Source organism: Panthera leo, chromosome D1, assembly GCF_018350215.1.
Source record: "Panthera leo isolate Ple1 chromosome D1, P.leo_Ple1_pat1.1, whole genome shotgun sequence".
In the NCBI taxonomy this organism is placed as follows: domain Eukaryota; kingdom Metazoa; phylum Chordata; class Mammalia; order Carnivora; family Felidae; genus Panthera; species Panthera leo.
In genome coordinates this window covers 6,682,065-6,707,508 of record NC_056688.1, presented here as the reverse complement: position 1 = coordinate 6,707,508, position 25,444 = coordinate 6,682,065, and the positions used below count along the sequence as shown (strand labels likewise).

The window sequence follows — 25,444 nt, the reverse complement described above, 5'->3', positions numbered from 1 at the left end:
GCACAGAATACACGCCTACACATTTGCAGAATGAACAAACCCTGTACAGAGATCAAATATCCCTGAAGTTACTTGTAAGTACTACATCTATTATGACCAATGTTTTAACCTGAGCTGTAACTTGTTTGGGTGTTTACACAGTCCATCAGGTGCCAATTTATTCTACCTACTATACCAAAGCAAGAGTCAGATGGCTTTCTGTGACACAACTGGGTTCACCAGGACACCTAGCAAAACATCTAATAAGAAACACCTGTCTTTGTCTATCTCTCTTCTCCAGCCTTCTCCTCTGTCCACCAGACGGATGTCTAGCGTCCTCCTGATAACCTCCTGCAGTCTAAAATTCCCCTCTTCTAATCCATTGATAAACAACTGATCTCTCAAAGTTCATCCTAAACTGTCACGTTCTGTTAGTAGCAATAATTAATATACATCACCTCCAGATAATGGTAATTTTGTTCACTCATTTCTCTTCACAGAATATGAACAATTCTCACATTTACATTTATCATTGCTTTTTAAAATTTTTTAAATATTTATTTTTGAGAGAGAGAGAGCGAGCACGAGCATAAGTGGTAGAGGGGTACAGAGAAAGGGAGACAGAGAATCCAAAGCAGGCTCTAGGCTCTGAGCTGTCAGCACAGGTCCCCACACCAGGCTCAAACCCATGAACCACGAGACCATGACCTGAGCTGAAGTTGGATGTTTGACTGACTGAGCCACCCACGTGCCCCATCACAGTTTTACAGTAACTAATTCAGTCTACTATTCCTACTTCCACCTCTACCCATGGCCAACAATCATAACCCTGAATTCCTTTTTTCCCTAAGCTGTGTCAAATGTAAGCATGTCTCTAGGACAGGACACTGGAGGGAGGGCAGGCCCCCTAAGGATCATGTGCCTCTTACATACCCATTCAGAAGGGCAATTTCCCACAACTCAATGAAAACTGACGAGTTAGGTTCTTAAATAAGGCTCTCATTTACGTTCAAATACAAATTAAAAGGAATCATGCACTTGGGTATCTTAACCATTCACTGACAACATTCACATCTTGATAATCACGTCCATTAATTCCTTGCCAAGCATGTTCCTGACTCAGTGCTTTTACACGGGCTGTTCCCATTCCCTCTACATGAAACTCTTCTCCAAACATGTACAGGCTTCTTCCCTTGCTTCATTCAGGTCTCCAGTCCAATGTCCTCTCCTCAGAGGCCTTCCCTCATTAGCACAGCAATTGCACTATTAGATATTTACCCAAAGGTTCAAAAATACTGATTCGAAGGGACACATGAACCCCGATGTTTACAGCAGTATTGTCAACAATAACCAGATTATGGAAAGAGCCCAAATGTCCATCGACTGATCAATGGATAAAGAAGATGTGCTATAAATGTATGGCAAGATTTCATTCTTTTTGATGGAATATTAGCCATCAAAAAGAATGAAATCTTGCCATTTCCAACAACGTGGATGGAACCAGAGTGTATTATGCTAAGCAAAACGAGTCGGTCAGAGAAAGACAAATACCATTAATTCACTGATACGTGGAATTTAACAAACAAAACAAATGAACACAGGGGAAGAGGGTGGGGGAAAGAGATGGGGAGGCAAATCATAAGAGACTCTTGGGGGCACCTGGGTGGCTCAGTCGGTTAAGCATCTGACTCTTAATTTCAGCTCAGGTCATGATCTCACCGTTGGTGAGTTCAAGCCCCACATCAAGCTCAGAGCTGTCAGTCATTCTCTCTCTCCTTGCCTCTCTGCCCTTCCCCTTCTGTCTCCCTTCCTCCCTCTCAAAACAAACTTAAAAACAAACAAACAAACAAAAGATAAGAGATTCTTAACTACAGAGAACAAAAAGGGTTGATGGAGGGAGGTGGGTAGGTGATGGGCATTAAGGAGGGCACTTGTTGTCTTGAGCACTTGGTATTGTATGTAAGTGATGAACCACTAAATTCTACTCCTGAAGCCAATATTACAGTATATGTCAACTATCTAGAATTTAAGTAAAAATATGGAAAAGAAAAAAAACCCCACCAGATTCCTCTCTATCCTTTCCCTAAATTGTTTTTCTTCATAGCATATACCTGACCTATAGAATGTATTTGTTTATATGCTTTTGCCTCTCTCTCCATAAAAAATATAAATTAAATTTAAAAAAACTTTTTAATGTTTATTTATTTTTGAGAGAGGGTGAGAGAGAGAGACAGAGCTCGAGTGGTGGAGGGTCAGAGAGAGACACAGAATCGGAAACAGGCTCCAGGCTATGAACTGTGAGACTATGACCTGAGTCGAAGTTGGATGCTTAAGTGACTGAGACACCCAGGCCCCCCCCCCCCCCCCCCCCCCCCCCCCCCGCCACCACCTCTGTGGATCTAATTAGAAGGGAACAGAACCAGAAATTTCTTCTTTTAACCAATCAACACTCACTCACAGAGCGTCTACAATGCAGATACTTCACTCGACTCCTCTTTTTAAGCAATTATCACTCGTTTATGGAGCACCTACCATAAACGATCACTGCAGTTGATGGTTAAGGCATCAAGATTAATAACATAAAGTCCTGCAATAATGGGGCTTACAATCTTGGAAGGGAGCTACATATGTAAATAGATCATGCAAATAATATATAAGTATATATGCATTATGTATAAGTATATGCTTGTAAGCATACTTATATGTATATACTTATATACACGTGTACACACATGTGTATATGTATAAGTATGTAACTATTATGAAAATAACATATAAGTACACAAATATATAATATATAAGTATACAAGTATATAATATATAAGTATACAAGTATATAAGTATACAAATATATAATATATAAGTGCTGGAAAAAACCTGATGTAGTGCTCTGGTTATGCAGGGCAGGCAACAATTTGAAAAGAGAGCTCTAAGAAGAAAGGAGGAATCTGGGCTGGGTCTTAATGACTAAAAATGAATTTAACAGGCAAATATTGAGGGATAGTGGGATACTACTGAACCAACAAGGAACCAGCCAGGTAGAGGTAGGGGTGTGTGAGAGAAAGAGAGAAAGAGGGTGAGAGGGAGAGAGAGAGGGGAGAGAGGAGGAGAGGACATGGGAGGGAGACAGATATTAGGGAGAAGACCCAACTGGAAAGATATCAAAGAATTTGAACCATCAAAGGTATGTGAGCAGGAAAGTGATATGGTCAGAACTGTGTTTTGGTCCAGAGCTCAGATCAGAGTTAAGAGATAAAAATAGTGAAATCATGGGAGTTAAGACTGCCCCAGAAACAGAAGGACAAAGATAGAAAAGGGCTGAAGATTAAATCCCAAGAAATAACTACATTGGGGAGGACAGGAGGGAGGTCAGAGAAAAACACAAGTGATCTGAGAGACGGGACACCAAAAGAGAACCTCATAAAAATTAAAAGGGAAGCAGAGATAGTCATCAACAATATCAGAAGAGAGGATGGACGTAACATTTCGCAATCACGAAGTTGCTATTGCTCTTGAGACAGACAGCTTCACTGTAAGCAGGTGGGGGTCAGGGGAGAGTCGGGTCACAGTTAAAGAAAAAGGTGTAGAATTATAAAGGCAGTGAGTGGGGGCCACGTTTCAAACAACAGTGAGAATGAATGGAAAGAGAAAAAAGGGCAAAAGTTTGTGGCCAAAGCAGAGTACAGGTGAAGTTTATACCAGGAGACAGGGGAACTTTCTTATCCCTATAGAAGTGAGGAGGAGACTGAAACAAAATCACAGGGAATGTACTGACAAGTCCTGGGGGGGGGGGGGGGGGGAATGAAGGCTGAAGAACAAATGGAAGGAAGCAATACAGTGGGTGCCTTGAAAAAGAGGAGACTCTAAGGGAAACTGGAAAAATTGGTGATACTGATCAAGGTTAAGGGCACTCCAAATAACTGAATAAAGTAATAGGCTAAGAATTAAATGGGGTGGAGACTTGAAAAATAAGATTTAAACAACTGCTATCTGGGGTAGGATTCTCAACTAGAAATGAAGAAAATAGCAAAGAGCACTTAGGGCCTAGATACCGCAAAAGCAAAGGAACAAGAATTATATGTTAAAAAAACAGAGTAGTAATATTGAAAGGTTTTAGGCAAAATAAACCCCCCAAACAACTGATAATTGTTTATGACAAAACATACACCACCAATCTCTGTATATTCAAAAGACTTCCAAAATCCAGCCATAGTCCACTTGCTTTAAACAAAGTATTATATCAAATTCCAATATTAAAAAAGTAGGTGGTTTGTATTGCTTTGCCTACTGACTTGCAAGTTTCACATCAAAGTTTCGATCTTGTTATCTCTCAAAACATATTAGCTATCCCTCCAAACGGTCATCCACAAAGTCCAAAATCTTAACTTCACCCAAGTTACTGGCAAACAGGAAAAGAACTTATTTTTTCAGAAGAACACTGAAAGCCTCCCTTCAGGGTTGATGATTTATCACTTATCATTTCTTCAGGTACAGCTGTTTAACTGATAATGAAGCAAATTCTAACTGTTCTCATCTAGCCCATGTTTCTCCATTGTGACCCCAGGACATGACAATTTCGGCAAATATGATCTGGTGAAATCTAACTGCACAACGTCTAAGGCATATTTCTCTTGTGAATCACGCTATTCGTCCTATCAAAAAAGCAAATAAGGCTAACGTGGCCACACCCAACCAGCTCTGTCTCTATTCAAGGGTACCCCCAGACTTGAATTTAAATGAGCCTATGAATTATGTTATGGGTCTACCCTGGCAGGGTCTCACTACATTTCTCCAGGAAGACAGACTGTTCACTTTTTATTTTTATTTTATTTTATTTTATTTTTTTAACGTTTATTTATTTTTGGGACAGAGAGAGACAGAGCATGAACGGGGGAGGGGCAGAGAGAGAGGGAGACACAGAATCGGAAGCAGGCTCCAGGCTCTGAGCCATCAGCCCAGAGCCTGACGCGGGGCTCAAACTCGCGGACCGCGAGATCGTGACCTGAGCTGAAGTCGGACGCTCAACCGACTGAGCCACCCAGGCGCCCCAGTTCACTTTTTAATTAGTTACTTTTTGTTTTTAAGAGAGAGAGAAAGAGAGACATGTGCACACGCTGGAGAGGAGAAGACAGAGAGAGAGAGAGAGAGAGAGAGAGAGAGAGAGAGAGAGAGAGAGAATCTGAAGCAGGCTCCACACTCAGTGCGGAGCCCAACACGGGGCTCTTATCCCAGGACCCTGAGAGCACGACCTGAGCCGAAATCAAGACTCCTATGCTCAACCCACTGGGCCACCCAGGCATTCCTAATTAGTTACTTCCGTTAAGTATAAAAATGAGACCACCTCTCTCCCCACCCCCAAAAAGAAAGAAAAAAGGCAAAAAACAAACAAAAAACCAATACAACAGTTTTCTGGCCAACTTGAACATGGAAACTTTTGGTGATACAGACAGAAGAATCAAATGTCTATTTATAACGTTCACTACGTTGGTTATACTATTTTAATTTTTTTTTATTAAGTTTATTTATTTTTGAGACAGAGAGAGAGAGAGAGCATGAACAGGGAAGGGGCAGAGAGAGAGGGAGACACAGAACCGGAAGCAGGCTCCAGGCTCTGAGCCATCAGCCCAGAGCCTGACGCGGGGCTCGAACCCACGGACCGCGAGATCGTGACCTGAGCTGAAGTCGGAGGCTTAACCGACTGAGCCACCCAGGCGCCCCTGGTTATACGTATTTTAAATCGCAGACTTTGTTAAACAATATTCAGAAATTCCCTCTCCCCCTTTTCAACACTTCATGAAACAATTTCACTGAAAAATTTCCAGTGTGACTTCGGCATGTGTCTTCATGTTCACTGAACTGAATGATTCATTCACCTGTTTTTTCCAAAGCATTACCACCTTCCTTTAATTTACAAACGTTGTCTGAGTTAATATGAAGTATTATATGTAATATGACGTATATATAATATGAAATATTATATACAGTATTTCAGAACTTCTTGAATCCCTGTGAACTTTTTAACCTGAGTCCTAAATGCCCATTTTCTATACCTTCAAGCAGTCTTTTCGTTCTATAGGTGGGCGTTGGGTACGAAGAATCGTAATCCCGACAAGGTAAGCACTCTTCTAGTATTTATGAAGTCGCTTAGCTTGGCAAGGCTTTGTACGGAATAGAATAAAGCGACTTTCTCTTTTCTGAGATAATTCTTTGGGGGGGGGGGGGGGAAGGGCCTTGATTTACATCCAAGTAATCATCAAGTCAAAAAAAAAAAAATCACAAAGAATCGCGAACCCAAATACTTCTTAAGCACAGTTCAATGAATAACATTAACTACCGCTTATGTAAACAGGCAGAGGCACCAACAGGCGCCTTCAGAACTTTTCTTTCTGACCCGATCAGAACTCTGCTATACTGTTACAAAAGGAGGGTAGAATGGGTTACTCGATGCCCATGAATTCGTTTTCTGAGAGAAACAGCAGTCGTAGTAACTCAAGTTATTCGTGTGTATTGTGTACGAACTCCCCGCCAGTCACTGTTTTAAGCCTTTTGCATACATTAACTCAATCTTAACGATGCTCCTATGAAATAGGTGCTATTGATAACGCCGTGGGATGGGTAAGGAAACCTAGGCACAGAGAAGTTAAGAAACTTGCCAAAAGTCACACAGCTTCTGAGTGGCAGGCTGAGCGGAAGCTATACCGCCTCTTACACTAATAAAATTAGGTCTACATTTCCTAAGACGGTCTCACCTGTCGGACAGTTATCATCAGTTGCCTAAAGGAGACCTAAGCGAGGTGCCAGCATATCTTCATGTACTTCCTATTATCCGTGTGCCGTGTCTTCTCCTCCTCCCAACTTTTTAACTGATGGGAGAGAAGACGCTCCTGCGGGCCTAGCCCTTCCCGGCCTTCCCACGCGCTAACTAACTCGAGCCGTTTCCTCGGATCCCGTAACTTTCCCAAGCTCCACACCGCCGGGAGCACTTCCTCGCTCGGTCCTCCGGCTGCACCGCACCGGGGTCGCGAGGCAGTCTCCCAAGGAAAAACCCGAACTCCAGAACCGGAGAGCAGGAGGGAAGGCGCAGAGGGCCGACAGGAGAGCCCGGCCCCGCTCGCCGTGCGGCCGGGAATCGCTGGCAGACTAGACGCGGCGAACAGAAATTCAGAAGGTGGGAGCGGGGAGGGGGAGGGGGTCAGTCAAGTCATTGAAACCTACTGGGCAGCATTTTCTCGGATCGCCCTCTCACGCGTCCCGGGCGCCCGCCTCGGAGAGAGCCGAGACCCCCGAGAGCGCGCACGGCCCGGCGGGTCCGGGCGCGGCAGCACCGCGCACCCGCCGCCCCGGGGCCGGAGCTGGTCCCCCGCGCCGGGCCTCGCACACCGCGGCCGACCGGCGGGGCGGACGACCGGCGCCTCCCGACCCCAAGGCCACAGACCCCCGCGTTCCGGCCCGCGGCGGCGGACGGCCCCCGAACGCTCCCCCCCCTCCGCCGCTGAGCCCGAACCGGGCCTCTCCCGGCGAGCCGAGCCCAACGGGGGCGCGGGGTCCAAGCCGGGCTGCGCTGAGGGTCTTACCTTTAACAGATTAGACGTCGCCATGTTCCTTCAACTTAGCGTCTCGCGAGACGGCGCGAGATTTCGTGGCGCTCCGGGCCAGGCCCCAGGCGGAGGCCGGGGTTCCCACCGGGGCCGACCCGCCCGCCGGCCCGCACCGGGGGGTGTGCTCGGCACCGCGGGGGCGTGCCGACAGCGCTGACCTCGTCCCGGGCACCTGGAGCTTCCTCACTCGTCCCCCCTACATGGTCACCGGAGCTCCCCCACGCGAAAGAGCTCATGCAAACGCTCGGGGAGACGGCAGCGGCGAATGGTGACGCGGTAGCGGGAGCCGACCTGAATTGGAAGAGGAAGCATCGACTCCACGAGCCTCCCCACTCCTTCGGATTAGCCTCTGTGGTTGCACCCGCAGCGGCCACGGGCAACGAATTTAGCACGGCTTAGGCCGGGCAGCTCAGGTTCCGCGGCCGCGTCACGTGACGCGGCGGCCGGGGGCGCGCTCGGGAGCGAGCGTGGGAGCCGGGATGCCTCGGAGGGTCGGGAGGCTGTGGAGAGGGCGGCAGCACGCCCTCTGCTGGCGGGACCAGGTATTTTCTCTCGTCCCCCAAAGCCGGGGATGGGGTGTACCTGGAGGGGCGCGATCCTCAAGGAAATGCTTCTGACAGCTGGGCTTAGGTCCGGGCAGCTCATTCGGTAAGAACTGGCGCCTCGAAGGCGTCCAGTAAATGTTTGTGCAATGACTGCTTCAATAAGTGCGCAAAAGCGTGAACTATTAATATTTCCAGTCCAGAGTGCCTGGCACTGAAATAATGAACATTCATCTTGGATTTCCCGTGGGCACATGATTCCAGAAGGTACTAACCATAACCTCCCCCCAAGCTTTAGCCCTTCGGACCACAAACCACTGGCCCAGATAAGTGAATATAACTCACAGAAAACCGACAGTGTACCTGGAATTATATGATGCGTGTTTATAAACAGTATTCATTCCTACATGCATAATATATTAGGAGGGAGGAAAATTAGATCTATGGAGTAAAATGCAGCCAGGAACGGGCATGAAGTTTGTAACTTTGCATAGAATGATCCAAGCAGGTCTTGCTGAGAAGATGACTTTGGAGCAAAGGCCTGAAGGAGGTGAGGGACAAGACCAGGCCATGTGTGGAAGAACATTGCAGATAGGGGGAACCCGGCGGCAGGTTGCCCAGACTGTGGGAACAGCCGTGAGAAGGTGGTGTCTTCAGAGCTGCGAGAGTGAGGAGAGCATGAGCTCATTTAGGACCTCGTGGGCTGCTGTAATAAAGACTCGCTTGTATCCTGAGTGACATGGGCCATCAATCACGCGGGCTTTTGAGCAGAGGGGTGGCATGATGAAACCCCTGTTTTCAGGGCGCCTGGGTGGCTCAGTTGGTTGAGCATCCGACTTTGGCTCCGGTGATAATCTCATGGTTTGTGAGTTTGAGCCCCACATCGGGCTCTGCTGACAGCTCAGGGCCCGGAGACTGCTTCGGATTCTGTGTCTCCCCCTCTCTCTGCTCCTCCCCTGCTCACACGCTGTCTCTCTTTCAAAAATAAAGATTAAAAAAAATTTTTTTTTTAAATCCCTGTTTTCACATGCTCACTCTACTGTGTAAATAGTAAACACAAGGGTCGTTTAAAGAGCTTCTTAAAATCTCCTTAAATTGACAGGACAGTCAGGTGTCCCAATTTTCAAATAGTTTCTTAGAGTAATCTAGGCATGATTAACCCATGATCGAGAGGTAGAGCAAGGACTCAGCCAGCAGGTCTGTAATGTCCAGGCAGAATGTCAACACAGGGATGACCCTTCAGGGGTTATCTTTGTTCGACAGATGGGAAAAATTGAGGCTCAGAGTGGTGATCTGGCCAAGGTCACTCAGGTCAGAGAAAAGGCCTAGTCCAGCATAAACTTTATATAATTATGGTTCCCTTTTCCAGGGAAACTGGGTTTTATCTTCAACCCTAGGCCAACTCTCCTGCTCGATTTAAAGTGTAAATTGATTATAATCAATTTTATGTATCTTAAAATAAGATGACAATGATAAAGCAAGTGAATGAATGAATGAATGAATGACACTTAAGAATCCAACTAAGGGGGCACTAGAGTGGCTTAGTCAGTTAAGAGTTCTACTCTTGGGGTTCCTGGGTGGCTCAGTCGGTTGAGCGTCCAACTTCGGCCCAGGTCATGATCTTGCGGCCCGTGGGTTCGAGCCCCGCATCGGGCTCTGTGCTGACTGCTCGGAGCCCGGAGCCTGTTTTGGATTCTGTGTCTCCCTCTCTCTCTGACCTTCCCCTGTTCATGCTCTGTCTCTCTCTGTCTCAAAAATAAATAAACATTTAAAAAAAAATTAAAAAAAAAAAGACTTCTACTCTTGATTTAGGCCCAGGTCATGATTTCAGGGGTTGTGAGTTCAAGCCTCACATAGGGCTCTGCACTGACCTCACCGAGCCTGCTTAGAATTCTCTCGCTCACTCTCTCTCTGCCCCTCCCCTGTTCGTGCTCTTTTTCTCTCTCTCTCAAAAATAAATAAAACAAAAAATTTTTTTAATAATCCAAGTAAGTATTTAATACTTGTTTGACTGCCTATTATGTATGTACTTGGCACCAGAAATACAGGATTAAATGAGACAGAGGAGACCCATGCTATCTTGAAGCTGACACAAATAACGTATTACTTAACTGGGGTGCCTGGCTGGCTCAGTTGGTGGAGCATGGGACTCTTGATCTCAGGGTTGTGAGTTCAAGTCCCACATTGGGTGCAGAGATTACTTAAAAACAACCACCACCACAAAATCTTGAAAAAATGGCTCATTTGGCGTTGTGATAAATACCCCAAAGGAAAAATCCAACGTGCACCACAGAGCATATAGTATGGAGGGGGGACCAATACCCTAACTGCCATCATTCCCATTTCACACTACAAACCTTGAGAGTACTTTCTGAAACCCAGTTGCAAACATGCCAGGGTATTTCCTTCTCCTAACTCACTCGTTGTGGCAACAGAACTTCTATAAGATGTCCCCAGTTTACAATGAGTTTTCTGTTCCACTGACTCCACCGATTCCTTGTCACCCACCATCCCCTCCTGTTTTTACCTTCTTCCTCTTCCCATTTCGGTCTATGGCCTGACATTACAAAAATGCTTAAATATTTTAAAAGCTTAAATATTTCATTTATTTTAAAATTAGCACAAGCACATGGTACAAAATGCAGAATGTGCTAAGCAGAATGCAGTTAAAAGCAAGCCTCCCTCCCCTTTCTGGGGTAATGTGCTATATTGTGGCTGGGATTTGGGGTATTCAGATGTATGCATTTGTCAAAATTCAGCCAAGTGCTGTTAAGGTTTTTGCATCTCCTTCAAAATTAAAAAAGTGGTAAATAAAATTTGAAATTTAGTTAATGATATTCATGCTGAAGACTTTAGAAGCAAGTGAAGTTATGCTTACAATTTACTCTGAAATGTATCAGGAACAGCCTCAGCAATCAGACAACACAAAGAAATAAAAGGCATCCAGATCGGCCAGGAGGAGGACAAACTTTCACTCTTCGCAGATGACATGATACTCTATATGGAAAACCGAAAAGATTCCACCAAAAAACTGCTAGAACTGATTCACGAATTCAGCAAAGTGGCAGGATATAAAATCAATGCGCAGAAGTCAGTTGCATTCCTATACACCAACAATGAAACAATAGAAAGAGAAATCAAGGAATCAATCCCATTTAAAGTTGCACAAAAAAAACATACAATACCTAGGAATAAATCTAACCAAAGTGGTGAAAAATCTATACACTGAAAACTATAGAAAGCTTATGAAAGAAATTTGAGAAGACACAGAAAAATGGAAAAAGATTCCATGCTCCTGGATGGGAAGAACAAATATTGTTAAAATGTCGGTCCTACCCAAAGCACTCTACCTATTCAATGCAATACCTGTCAAAATAACAGAAGCATTTTTCACAGAGCTAGAACAAACTGTCCTAAGATTTGTATGGAACCAGAAAAGACCCCAAATAGCCAAAGCGATCTTGAAAAATAAAACCAAAGCAGGAGGCATCATAATCCTGGACTTCAAGCTATATTACAAAGCTGTAATCATCAAGACAGTATGGTACTGGCACAAGAACAGACACTCAGATCAATGGAACAGAATAGAGAACCCACAAATGGACCCACACACGTATGGCCAATTTATCTTTGACAAAGCAGGAACGAATATCCAATGGAATAAAGACAGTGTCTTCAGCAAGTGGTGCTGGGAACACTGGACAGCGACATGCAGAAGAATGAACCTGGACCACTTTCTTACAACATACACAAAAATAAACTCAAAATGGATCAAAGACCTTAATGTAAGACAGGAAGCCATCAAAATCCTCGAGGAGAAAGCAGGCAAAAACCTCTTTGGTCTTAGCCGCAGCAACTTTTTACTCAACACGTCTCCAGAGGCAAGGGAAACAAAAGCAAAAATGAACTATTGGGACCTCATCAAAATAAAAGTCTTCTGCACAGCGATGAAAACAATCAGCAAAACTAAAAGGCAACTGACGGAATGGGAGAAGATATTTGCAAATGACATGCCAGATAAAGGGTTGGTATCCAAAATCTATAAAGAACTTACCAACTCAACACCCAAAAACCAAATAATCCAGTGAAGAAATGGGCAAAAGACATGATTAGACTCTACTCCAAAGAAGACATCTAGATGGCCAACCAACACATGAAAACATGCTCCCCATCACTCATCATCAGGGAAATACAAATCAAAACCACAATGAGATACCACCTTACACCTATCAGAATGGCTAACATGAACAACTCAGGCAACAACAGATGTTGGCAAGGATGCGGAGAAAGAGGATCTCTTTGGCATTGTTGGTGGGAATGCAAGCTGGTGCAGCCACTCTGGAAAACAGGATGGAGGTTCCTCAAAAAACTAAAAATAGAACTACCCTACGACCCAGCAATTGCACTACTAGGCATTTATCCAAGGGATACGGGTGTGCTGTTTCAAAGGGACACATGCACCCCCATGTTTATAGCAGCACTATCGACAATAGCCAAAGTATGGAAAGAGCCCAAATGTCCATCGATGGATGAATAGATAAAGAAAATGTGGTATAGGGGCGCCTGGGTGGCTCAGTCGGTTGGGCATCCGACTTCGGCTCAGATCATGATTTCGCGGTTCGTGAGTTCAAGCCCCGCGTCGGGCTTTGTGCTGACAGCTCGGAGCCTGGAGCCTGTTTCGGATTCTGTGTCTCCCTCTCTCTCTCTCTGACCCTCCCCCGTTCATTCTCTGTCTCTCTGTGTCTCAAAAATAAATAAACGTTAAAAAAAATTAAAAAAAAAAAAAGAAAATGTGGTATATATATATATATACAATGGGGTATTCCTCGACAATAAAAAAGAATGAAATCTTGTCATTTGCAACCACATGGATGGAACTAGAGAGTATTATGCTAAGTGAAATTAGTCAAAGACAAATATTGCATGACTTCACTCATATGAAGACTTTAAGACACAGAACAGATGAACACAAGGGAAGGGAAGCAAAAACAATATAAAAACAGGGAAGGGGGACAAAACATAAGAGACTCTTAAATATGGAGAACAAACAGAGGGTTGCTGGAGGGACTGTGTGTGTGTGTGTGGGGGGGGGAGGTTGGGCTAAATGGGTAAGAGGCATTAAGGAATCTACCCCTGACATCATTGTTGCACTATATGCTAACTAACTTGTATGTAAATTAAAAAAAAAAAAAAAAAGAAGACCACACTCAGATATCACCTCACGCCAGTCAGAGTGGCCAAAATGAACAAATCAGGAGACTATAGATGCTGGAGAGGATGTGGAGAAATAGGAACCCTCTTGCACTGTTGGTGGGAATGCAAATTGGTGCAGCCGCTCTGGAAAACAGTGTGGAGGTTCCTCAGAAAATTAAAAATAGACCTACCGTATGACCCAGCAATAGCACTGCTAGGAATTTACCCAAGGGATACAGGAGTACTGATGCATAGGGGTCAGAGAATGTTTATAGCAGCACTCTCAACAATAGCCAAATTATGGAAAGAGCCTAAATGTCCATCAACTGATGAATGGATAAAAAAATTGTGGTTTATATACACAATGGAGTACTACGTGGCAATGAGAAAGAATGAAATATGGCCCTTTGTAGCAACGTGGATGGAACTGGAGAGTGTGATGCTAAGTGAAATAAGCCATACTGAGAAAGACAGATACCATATGTTTTCACTCTTATGTGAATCCTGAGAAACTTAACAGAAACCCATGGGGGAGGGGAAGAAAAAAAAAAAAAAAAAAAAGAGGTTAGAGTGGAAGAGAGCCAAAGCATAAGAGACTGCTAAAAACTGAGAACAAACTGAGGGTTGATGGGGGGTGGTAGGGAGGGGAGGGTGGGTGATGGGTATTGAGGAGGGCACCTTTTGGGAGGAGCACTGGGTGTTGTATGGAAACCAATTTGACAATAAACTTCATATATTGAAAAAATAAATAAATAAATAAATAAATAAATAAATACATTTAATTAAAAAAAAAAAAGAAGAAATGTGTCAAGAATAAAAAGGGTTGATGGCTGCATAGAAAGGTAGACCAAGCAAATGGAGTGAAATGTTAATGACAGAATCTAGGTGGGAGGTATACTGGTGTTCTCTATGTAAAATATTTCAGCTTATCTCTATGTTTGGAATTTTTCATAATTAAATGTTGGGGGAAATTTTTTTTTTTTTTTTTTAACAGACCTCCCTTGGGGCACCTGGGTGGCTCAGTTGGTTAAGTGTTCAACGTTTGATCTCAGTTCAGGTCCTGATTTCAGGGTCATGAGTTCAAGTACCACATTGGGCTCCACCCTGGGCTGGAGCCTGCTTAGAAAGAAAAAGAAAAAGCTCTGGGCGCCTGGGTGGCTCAGTTGATGAAGGGTCCAACTTCAGCTCAGGTCATGATCTCACAGTTCGTGAATTTGAGCCCCGCATCGGACTCTGTGCTGACGGTTCGGAGCCTGGAGCCTGCTTCGGATTCTGTGTCTCCCTCCCTCTCTCTCTCTCTCTCTCTCTCTGCCCCTCCCCTACTCGTGCTCTGTCTCTCTCTCAAAAAGGGCACTCTGTGCCTGTGTAAGCAGGCACGTATGTATTCTTCTGTCTCTCCCACAAATGATGGCCTACTAATTATACTTTTTTAAATCTTTTTTTCCCCCTCAGCTGTATGATATAAATTATTGAAAAATATGTCTGTGCTTATTTTTTCTCACACTTCTTTATAGAAATTCACATAATTATTGGCAGACCCTAATGCATCCATTGCATACAGGATGTTTGGAATTGCTCCTTCAAAAATAAGCTTCTGTGGGGCACCTGGGTGGCTCAGTCCGTTGGGCGTCTGACTTCAGCTCAGGTCATGATCTCACAGTTCGTGGGTTCGAGCCCTCCTTTGGGCTCCGTGTTGACAGCTCAGAGCCCGGAGCCTGCTTCGGATTCTCTGTCTCCTCCCGTCTCTGTCCCTTCCCTGCTCACACTCTGTCTCTCTCTCTCTCTCTCTCTCTCTCTCTCGCTCTCAAAAATAAACATAAAAAAAATTTTTTTTAAAGAATCCAAAAACACAAAAAAAACAAAAAGGCCCTTACAGTCCCATTTTACTTATTTATTTATTTATTTATTTATTTAGCAGATTTGTTTTTAAGTAATCTCTACACCCAATGTGGAGTTAAGACCCACGACCCCAAGATAAAGAGTTGCACACTCCACCCACTGAGCCAGCCAAGTGCCCCTCTTACAGTCCATTTTAAACACAATAGCTATAAAGTCAAAGCTTTTGATTTGTAAGAAGCAAAAAACAAAAAGTTTTTGTACATAAAAAGATAGTAGGTAGGGGCGCCTGGATGGCTCAGTTAGTTGATGGTCCAGACTCTTAATTTCAGCTCAGGTCCGGATCCCAGGGTGGTGGGACCAGCCCTTCACTGGGCTTCCTGCTGAGCATGGAGACTGCTTGGGCTTTTCTCTCTCTCCCTCTCTCTCTGCCCTTCTCCCCTGTTCACACACACACGCTTTCTCTCTCTGAAATAAAATAGAAAAAGATAGCATGTCAAGTTTAACCAATATATTGATTGATTAGAAAATTGTTGGGGCGCCTGGGTGGCGCAGTCGGTTAAGCGTCCGACTTCAGCCAGGTCACGATCTCGCGGTCTGTGAGTTCGAGCCCCGCGTCAGGCTCTGGGCTGATGGCTCGGAGCCTGGAGCCTGTTTCCAATTCTGTGTCTCCCTCTCTCTGCCCCTCCCCTGTTCATGCTCTGTCTCTCTCTGTCCCAAAAATAAATTAAAAAAAAAAAACGTTGAAAAAAAAAAATTTAAAAAAAAAAAAAAAAAAAAAAAAAGAAAATTGTTGAAAACCTAGAGGGGCACCAAAGGTTTACAAGATTTTGGAGTGACAGAGAGAGGAGAGAAACAGACCCGGGACGTGGAGGAGGATGGCCACTGGGCTTCCCAGACCTCTGTATGTCATATGGAGAGAAAGAATCCGCCTTGAGAGAACTTACCACTGCCTAACATCAGGAAGATGCGTGAGAGCCAACCCTAAGCCTAACCCAAACTTGAATCTAACCATAGCTCTATATCAATTTCCATTCTTATTCCTAAGCCAGAAGATCCTTCTTTGTTGTGCCAGGGGGTACCCACGTTGCCAGTGCTGAGCCAGGTATCAGCTATCTTTCTGGGGGAGGCTATGTCCAGGCAGCTGCCTTCTCCATATTGCTTATAAGACAGTCATGGGTACCTTAAGTCTGTGCTCCCCCCACACCACTACTTTATATGGATGACTCCCTCTTCCATGGCCCCAAACACTTCTAACTGCCATTCCCACCTCCAGAAAGTGGTGCCACGGACAGGATAGGTGGCTGGGACAGGGGGCGGGAAGGAAATGAAAGCCCCCTAGTAACTGTGTGAAATCAAAGAGAACCATCCCAAGATTCCAACCCATGGGACCAGGTCAGGAGTGAAACCCCCACAGTCCACTCGATACATGTCACATAATCACTTTCTTGCAAAGTGTCTTCAACAACCTCGTCCCTTTCCCTGTCCATCATACGTAAGCAATATAATCACAACCTTGAATAAACCCTTCAATCTTCTCCATGCCCACACCTAAGTAGGTCCACATCGCTAGAGAAAGTCCCAAAACCAAGTTCAGCGGCTTCTCTTTAAAGTCACAAACTTAGACCTTGGATGAGCATTTAACACACTACCCGACAATCCTGTTGTGTTTTCTCCAGCGGGCTTGCTCAAGTGGGTTTCCACTCCACTCCCAGGACGTCCGCTTCATTTCATCACATCTGACTCCCTTCCCCCCACGCCTCAGGGCGTTACCTCCATCCGTACCTCACTGCAAACATAAATGGCATCTTTCTTTTCTTCCCCCATCACATCTCCAAACTTCTGTGCCTCCACTGGTAATTCTTTTCCCTGATGGCGCACTGTATTGGCCAGGCCCCTACGCCAGCTCAGTACCGGTGTGTCTGTTTGTATTCCGGGTCCCATTTCAAGAATGCCCTTCTTTTAGCCATCTGCCACCTCTCTTGTACCATCAGTTGTTCCCCTCTCTCCTATAGCATCCCCATCTGCATAAAAAAAAAAAAAAACCTGTTCATAAGCATCTTTCATCTTAAAAGAAAAGAATCTCTCCCTTGACTCCCTTGTCAATTCTAACGGTCACTGCCCTGATCTCACTGCTCGGCCCCTTTCAGTGCCATTCTCCACCCTTTCTTTCCCTCCCTTGGCCTCCACACCATATTCTCTTGTTAGTTTCCTACCCCGTGGTTCTGTCTCTCTGCGTTGCTAGCTGTCTCCCCCTCTACTTAACCTTTACGCTTGTTCTTTGGGGCTCCATCTTGGACCCTCTTCTCTCAATACCCCTCCTTTAGTGATCTCCTCAAGTCCCCTGGTGTTCAATATCACCTATAATGATGAAGACTTCCAAATATACATTTCCAGCTTTGAACCTCTCTCCTGGATGCCTGACTTCTACGTCTAACCGCCTGTTTGTCTTCTCTTCTTGGGATCTCACAAACATCTCAAGTGTAACATATTGATAGTATTGAACTTTACCTCAGCCGTATGCTCCCAGAACACAGTGATGGTTAATCCCCGTCCCCCCGCCCGCCCCAAACCTTTTGTTTTCCAGAGATGCCTTCCTACAAAGAGCCACCCTTCTCCATCTAACTTTAAGTGTCCATTCTTTCTAATGATTCCTGTTAAACTTGCAGATGATGCCCTCATTTACCTGTGACAAGGCCAGACACAGATCCACCAAATTCCCATTCTTCATCTCATAATGACCAGCTGAAGGGTTTATCCCCCCTGGAACTAGCTAGACATAGAGACAAACATTTCTTGTTCAGCTAACTGGCTGAGATTACCCGTGATTTATAGAAGCAGCCCAAACTGCAAAATCACCCCACCTACAACTTATCCAGGCAAAACCATCCTGCTAAGGCGGGCGCCCTGATCTTTGGATCTGGCATGCTCTCCCCATTGTAATAGCCTGAATAAGGTCAATTTCCTTATTTGTTTGATGTTTTTACCTTTGTCAACGTGCAAAACAGAACTTCTGATTCCCTTCTCTGTTCTTTAACTGCCGTTTCTGTAACATTACCTAGTCCAAATCTGTTCCTCTCTCACCTCCCCGATGCTTCACCATCTCAGTTTAAAGCACCATCCCCCACCCATTTGCTAGGGTCAAAAACCTGGGCATCATCCTTTCTTCCTCCTTCCTCTCTACCCCCTACAACCAAGACATGAGCAAATCCTCTCAGATCTGGTTCCCAACATCATCTGAATCTGTTCATTCCATTCTGTATCTACTGCTGTTAGTTTATGACAAGAGAGGGTAACTTCAGCAGATCCCTGACCACACTTCCCCAATCCACACTCTATACAGGTGTGATGGGCTGGGGCCGGTAGAGGAATCAGTCACCATCTGCTACGTTGTGAGGCTGCCAAATGAAACATTAGAGAGAGTGGACCTAGTTTGGGGTGCTGAAGGATTATTCTTTCCAAAAATGACTCTATTATTTAAAAATAGCATTCTAAAGAGATAATAACATTCTATATATTCCTTGTGAGAAAAATGTTCATTGATGCTGTTATTACTGTCTTCTTTGCAGACCATACAAATCAGCTAGCATTTCGCTGATTTAGGTATTTGTATCATCACTGAAGTCTGTTATAACTCAGCAGAGAAAAGAAATTCACAAATATCTACTGGGGACTTCTAGAGTACTGGTCAATTGCTTTGATCCATAAGGAACTAGTTCTATTTTTACATTTCAGAGAAAGGATAATCCACGACCTTATTGAAAATGTTTGTGGCCTACTTACTAAAGAGTGGAGAGACTAACATTTCTCTACTGTAATACTGACGTAAATCTTTTTTATTCGTAGGTACACTTTAAGGGTCCAGAATATAGATATTGGTGAGGAAAAGTGAAATAATTATTCCCTACTTTAGGTATAGAAAGAGTTTTATAGCATGCTGAATATTAAAGAAAAAAGGATGTTCTGCTAACATTTTCTGTCCAACACAATGGATGCCCAATAAATGTAAGTCTGGTCGGGGTCTCATTCAGGAGTCAGGACCCCACCCTACTGAATGGTTTTGTTCATATGCTGACAGATACAATTTCCAGATAACATGAACATGGTAAAGATATCAAACATGTCTGAAGAAAAGATTCCTAATTTAAAATATCTCAACCGACTGGAACAATGGGCTAATGTGACAACATCTAGTAAACAGGAGGAAAAGAAAAACTAGTCTCATGGTCCAAAGCCACATAAGTATGAGGGGTAAATAAATATTAGTGTCTCTCTAGAAATACTTAAGCGTTTTAACCTGCGGGCTCAAGATTCTTTAAAATGTTCATGACCACTTCAGGGACTTACTTAAATAAATTCTTACATTTTGGCACGAGCACCTTAACCTCAGCATTATCAACGAGAGCAGAAAGTAGGGGTGCCTGGGTGGCTCAGTTGGCTGAGTGTCCAACTCTTGATTTCAGCTCACGTCATCATCTCATGGTTCGTGAGTTCGAGCCCCACATTGGGCTCTGCACTGAAAGCACAGAAACTGCTTGGGATTCTCTCCTCTCTCTGCCCCTCCCTGCTCGTGCTCTCTCTCTCTCAAAATAAATAAATAAACTTTAAAAAAAAAGAGCAGAAAGTATAAAAAAAAAACAAAAACTTAAAAATACAGCCATAAAGAAAGAGTTAAGTAAGTCTTACAGACATGTGACAGAAATAGTGTTTAGATATGAAAGCTCATAGAAGGCTATTTACACGGGAAAATGAGCAAAATATGACACATGAAAATACAGGATAGCAAGTTCCAAATCTGTACTATAATTCTCTTTTTTTTTTTTTCCTTAAAGATTTCATTTCAAGTAATCTCTACACCCAAGGTGGAGCTCAAACTTACAACCTCGAGATCAAGGGTCCCATGTTCTATGGACTGAGCCAGCCGGGCGCCCCTGAATTATAATTCTAACTTTGGAAAAACTAGCAAACCCTGTAATTCTATTTCCTATTCTCAATTAGAGGGGGGGGGGGACCTGGAAAAAAAATATCCAAAAAAAATGTTACCAATGCTTGCCTGTGGATGATGGGAAATGGGATAATTTTTACTTTTTATTCATTTAACATATTCTTTATTTTTTTAACGTTTATTTATTTTTGAGAGAGAAAGACATAGCACAAGAGGGAGAGGGGCACAGATAGAGAGGGAGACACAGCATCCAAATTTCGTCCCAGGCTCTGAGTGCAACACAGGGCTCGAACTCACAGACCACACAGACCACGAGATTGTGACCTGAGCCTAAATCACATGCTTAACCAACTGAGCCACCCACATACCCCTTAAAATATTCTTTAAATCACCTGCTCATTTAAGAAAATTTTGGGGCACCTGGGTGGCTCAGTCGGTTAAGCGTCCGACTTCGGCTCCGGTCATGATCCTGGGGTTTGTGAGTTTGAGCCCCGAACCGGGCTCTGTGCTGACAGCTCGGAGCCTGGAGCCCGCTTCGGATTCTGTGTCTCCCTCTCTCTCTGCCCCTCCCCCGCTGGTGCTCTGTCTCTCTCAAAAATAAATAAAAACATTAAAAGAAAAAATTTTTAAGAACGTTAAACACCACATTAAAACATATGTTAGAAAGTAAAAGTTCTCTATAATCTCCCCTCTTCCACCACCTAAGAAATCCACCGTCAGCAGCTTGCTTTGGTCTCCTCATTTGTTTTCTGTGTACACGTTAAAGGGTGTATAAAGGAGCTTCTCAAATGTGGTGCATGTATCCTCGCAGCACGTATTAAAAAGCTAGACCGCGGGGCGCCTGGGTGGCACAGTCGGTTAAGCGTCCGACTTCAGCCAGGTCACGATCTCGCGGTCTGTGAGTTCGAGCCCCGCGTCAGGCTCTGGGCTGATGGCTCGGAGCCTGGAGCCTGTTTCAGATTCTGTGTCTCCCTCTCTCTCTGCCCCTCCCCCGTTCATGCTCTGTCTCTCTGTGTCCCAAAAATAAATAAAAAACGTTGAAAAAAAATTAAAAAAAAAAAAAAAAAAGCTAGACCGCTAGGCTCCACCCTGTAGAGATTCTGATTCCACACAGGAGCCCCAAATCTGCCTTTCCCCCCAAGCATCCCGTGTGATTTTTTAAATGTTTACTTATTTATTTTTGAGGGGGGTGGGTGCAGAGAGAGAGGGAGGTGGAGGATCCCAAGCAGGCTCCACGCCGTCAGCACGGCCCAACGTGGGGCTCGATCCCGCGAACCCTGAGATCATGACCTGAGCTGAAATCAAGAGTCGGACGCTCCACCGTCTGAGCCACCCAGGCACCTCGCATCTTAGGTGACTTTTACACATACAGATCATTGAGAAGCTGGATAGTGCTTGAGAGCATGTGCTTGGGTCCTGCCATCTATGAACAGTGACATCCTGTGTGTGCTATTTAACCTGGATGAGTCTTGGTTTACTTATCTGAAAAATTAGGATAAAAATAGCATCTGTATCAGAGTCATTGCAAAGATTAAAGATGATAGTGCATGCAAAGCATAGTGTAGCATGATGTATTACATATTCAAGCACTCAGTGCCTGTAACAACAAGAGCTAATACATATAACACCGTGTGTTGGTCACTGTTCTGTGCACTTTATATAGATGAGTACTTTTTTAAAAAAAATTTAAGGTTTATTTATTTTTGAGACAGAGAGAGACAGAGCATGAACAGGGGAGGGTCAGAGAGAGGGAAACACAGAATCTGAAGCAGGATCCAGGCTCTGAACTGTCGGCACAGAGCCAGACATGGGGCTCAAACTCACCAACCATAAGAACGTGACCTGAGCCGAAGTCAGACACTTAACCGGATGAGCCACGCAGGCACCCCTAGGTTAATACTTTTAATACTGGAATTAATCCCTCCTTGTGGAGAACTTAAGTATCATTAAACTTCACATCTGGCTGATATGCATGATCCAGTAGAAGGGAAAAAACGATGATGCAGGATGGGGGAGGGGCACCTGGGTGGCTCAGTCAGTTGAGCATCTGACTCTGGATTTTGGCTCAGGTCATGATCTCACAGTTCATGGGATCAAGCCCCACGTAGGACTGTGCTGACAGCATGGAGCCTGCTTGCAATTCTCTCTCTCCCTCTCTCTCTGCCCCACTCCCACTCGTGTGTGTGTGTGTGTGTGTGTGTGTGTGTGTGTGTGCGCGCGCGCCCGTGCGCGTGCATGTGTGCTCTCTCTCTCTCTCTCCCAAAATAAATAGGTAAACTTAAAAAAAAGAAGGGGTTGCCTGGGTGGCTCAGTCGGTTGGGTGGCCAACTTCAGCTCAGGCCATGATCTCATGGTCCGTGAGTTCAAGTCTCACGTCGGGCTCTGTGCTGACAGCTCGGAGCCTGGAGCCTGTTTCAGATTCTGTGTCTCCCTCTCTCTGACCCTCCCCTGTTCATGCTCTGTCTCTCCCTGTCTCAAAAATAAATAAAACGTTAAAAAAAAAAAAAAAAAAAAAAAAAGAAGAAGCAGGGTCGCCTGGGTGGCTCAGTTGGTTGAGCATCTGTGTTCGGCTCGGGTCGTGATCTCACAATTTGAGAGTTTGAGCCCTGCTCTCAGCACAGAGCCTGCTTTGGATCTTCCGTCCCCCTCTCTCTCTGCTCCTCTCCCACTTGCACTCTCTCTCTCTCTCTCTCTCTGTGTCTCTCTCAAAATAAATAAATAAAAATAAAAAAGAAGACAGAACCGGGGAAACTGCCAGAACCATTTTCCTGATGAGGACAGGGGATGGACCTAGCACACAAATGGAGAGGGTTGGCCTTGGCCAGGAGACTGGACAGTCGCACATAGCAGCAGGATGGACATGATGTGGTCGATAGGCTGTTGGAAGTGAAAGTCCTCTTCTAATTTCTCTGCTGCTTAAGTTGGAAGCTTGACAGGACGTTGTGAGAAAAGAAGAAAGGAAATTCTTATTTATGAGGGATGGAGGGGTTGCAGGCACTGGGGAAATGCATGTTGATCCTTAGGCAGCCTCAAAGAGGCATCGGACACTGCTGTCCTGAATGTAGTTGAGACCGCCCAGCATAGCTAAGGAAACTAGGACTCAGTGGGGTTAAGTGATGTGCCCAAGGTCCCACAGCCTGTGAGTGGCAGGACCTGCTTGTTTTTTTTTTTTTTTAATTTTTTTTTTAATGTTTATTTATTTTTGAGACAGAGAGAGACAGAGCATGAACAGGGGAGGGGCAGAGAGAGAGGGAGACACAGAATCTGAAACAGGCTCCAGGCTCTGAGCAGTCAGCACAGAGCCTGACGCGGGGCTCGAACTCACATACCGAGAGATCGTGACCTGAGCCGAAGTCGGGCGCTTAACCGACGGAGCCACCCAGGCGCCCCATTTTTTTTTTTAAATTTTTTAATGTTCATTTATTTTTGAGAGAGAGAGAGAGAGAGAGAGAGAGAGAGAGAGAGTAGACCGAGGGAAGGGGCACAGAGAGAGGGAGACACAGAACCTGAAGCAGGCTCCAGGCTCCGAGCTTTCAGCATAGAGCCCAACGCAGGGCTCAAACTCATGAACCGTGCGATCATGACCTGAGCTGAAGTCAGACGCTCAACCGACTGAGCCACCCAGGAGCCCCTGGACCTGCTTGGTTCTAAAGCCACATTCAGCTGTGCAGACTCAGGCACTGAATAGGTATGGAACCAGATGTAACCAAGGTTGGGGTTTTGCTGAGGGAGGGTGATGATGATGGAAGTTGAGCATCCATGTAAAAGAGTGAGTGTGCTGATTGGCCATGGGATTAAAGCTGAGTCAGGAGGGTGAAGGACAGTGAAAAGATAGAAGGATCCAAGTACTGAGTCTAAGGATTGTTGGAGTCAGGACACAATAGGGGACTGAGCTGCTAGGGAAGATAGGTCGAGGTGTTTGGAGGGTGAAGGGGAGCTCAGGCTGTGGGTGGTTGCAGAGACTGGTAATGACAAAGGCTAAACTGTGATAGACAGAGAGAGGCGTTGAGGCAGGGTGGAGGACAGGATCCCTGGGAAACAGGAAGTTAGGGAACTGAGAAGCCAGGCATTCCAGATGCTTTTGGTGTCGTAGTCACATCCCTTAACCTACTTGTGATTTTAGCAGGAGCTGTGGTGGAGGACATTTCAGACTCCCCCTGACAGCCTCCTACCTGAGTGGAAGCACCTTTCCTCTCTGCTTTCACTTCAGTCTTCTCCAAGCCCCCAGGAGCCCGCTAGGCTCACAGGCAAATGCAGCAGGAATGGGGAAGATAATGCTTCAGGGAACAACCCTCCACCAATACGGGCAGAAGCCAGTGAGTAAGGGCACCAGCCTCCAGCCTTCTGGGAGACAACGTTGTGGGGCTCTCAGGATGCTTCCCAGAGGCCTCGGCAGACCCGAGATCCCCTTTGTTCATGGCAGTGAACTTGATGCCACACCTTTACAGAGGCTTTTCCTTCTTCCTTGTCTTACTCTCCTTGCTCCCTGGTTCCTGATTCCTGGGTTATCTCCCCAATAAACCACTGTTGTCTCACTTTCTTGTTTCAGGAGACACCTTACTACCACATCAGGGTATTAATAATCTCCTACATTATTATTGAAATCACTAAGAATTATGACAGGAGTCATGTTGGAGAGAATGATAGTGAGTCAGGACCTAAACCAATTAAGGGATGAGGGAGTATGACCTAAGGGGTCAATACATGATTTGCAACAAGGAGGGTTAATGGCTGGATGGACAGTCCATTGACCCCAGGCGCAAAGCAGAGTGCTTCTAGGGAGAAGGGGAGGAGGAGGATTTGGAAGTGGCAATAGGAAGTAAGGAAGACCAGTAGCACACAAACATCAGCCCAGTGGTACCTCAGGCCAGCGTCTACCCAGTGGTACAGCCCAGTGGTACGTCAGCCATCTTGTGAGAAAGATGCAGGGGACGCAGTGATTTCAGGGGTGAATTGAACGTCACCTAGAAGAGACTAAAGAGAAGAGTATGAGGAAACAGAGGTTTTCGGTTTTACTACTAGTCCAGAAGCTTGGAGGTTGAGTAAATCAGAGATGGAATTGGAAGGGGTAAGGTGCAGAGGGGAAACCTAGGCATTGGGGCTTCTTGTGGATATGGATATAACATGGCTAAAGGCATAACGAGATTTTTAAAATAATATTTATTTATTTTTGGTAGATAAAGAGGGAGAAAGTGAGAGTGGGGGAGGGTCAGAGAGCGAGGGAGACAGAGGATCCAAAGTGGGCTCTGTGCTGACAGCAGAGAGCCTGACTCGGGGCTCCATCCACAAACCATGAGATCCTGACCTGAGCTGAGATCAAGAGTCAGACGCTTAACCAACTGAGCCACCCA

At 45.0% G+C, this 25,444-nt stretch overlaps 1 protein-coding gene across 4 annotated transcripts in view; it reads right to left on the bottom strand.

Moving 5' to 3' along the window:
• CUL5 (cullin 5) overlaps window positions 1-25,053 on the bottom strand; it is a 110,213-nt gene extending 85,160 nt beyond the window's left edge. Inside the window, exon 1 of one of the 4 annotated variants that reach the window (XM_042903986.1) lies at window positions 24,955-25,053. Coding sequence is in view for 2 of the 4 variants with exons in the window: in XM_042903983.1 (XP_042759917.1) it covers window positions 7,554-7,577 (24 nt within the window). In the remaining 2 variants the exon portion in view is untranslated. Of the gene's footprint in view, window positions 1-6,728; window positions 7,150-7,194; window positions 7,276-7,553; window positions 8,008-24,954 lie in introns of those variants that run through there. The other 3 variants (XM_042903983.1, XM_042903985.1, XM_042903984.1) reach the window with 3 other exon arrangements.
• Between the last annotated feature and the right edge of the window lie 391 nt (window positions 25,054-25,444).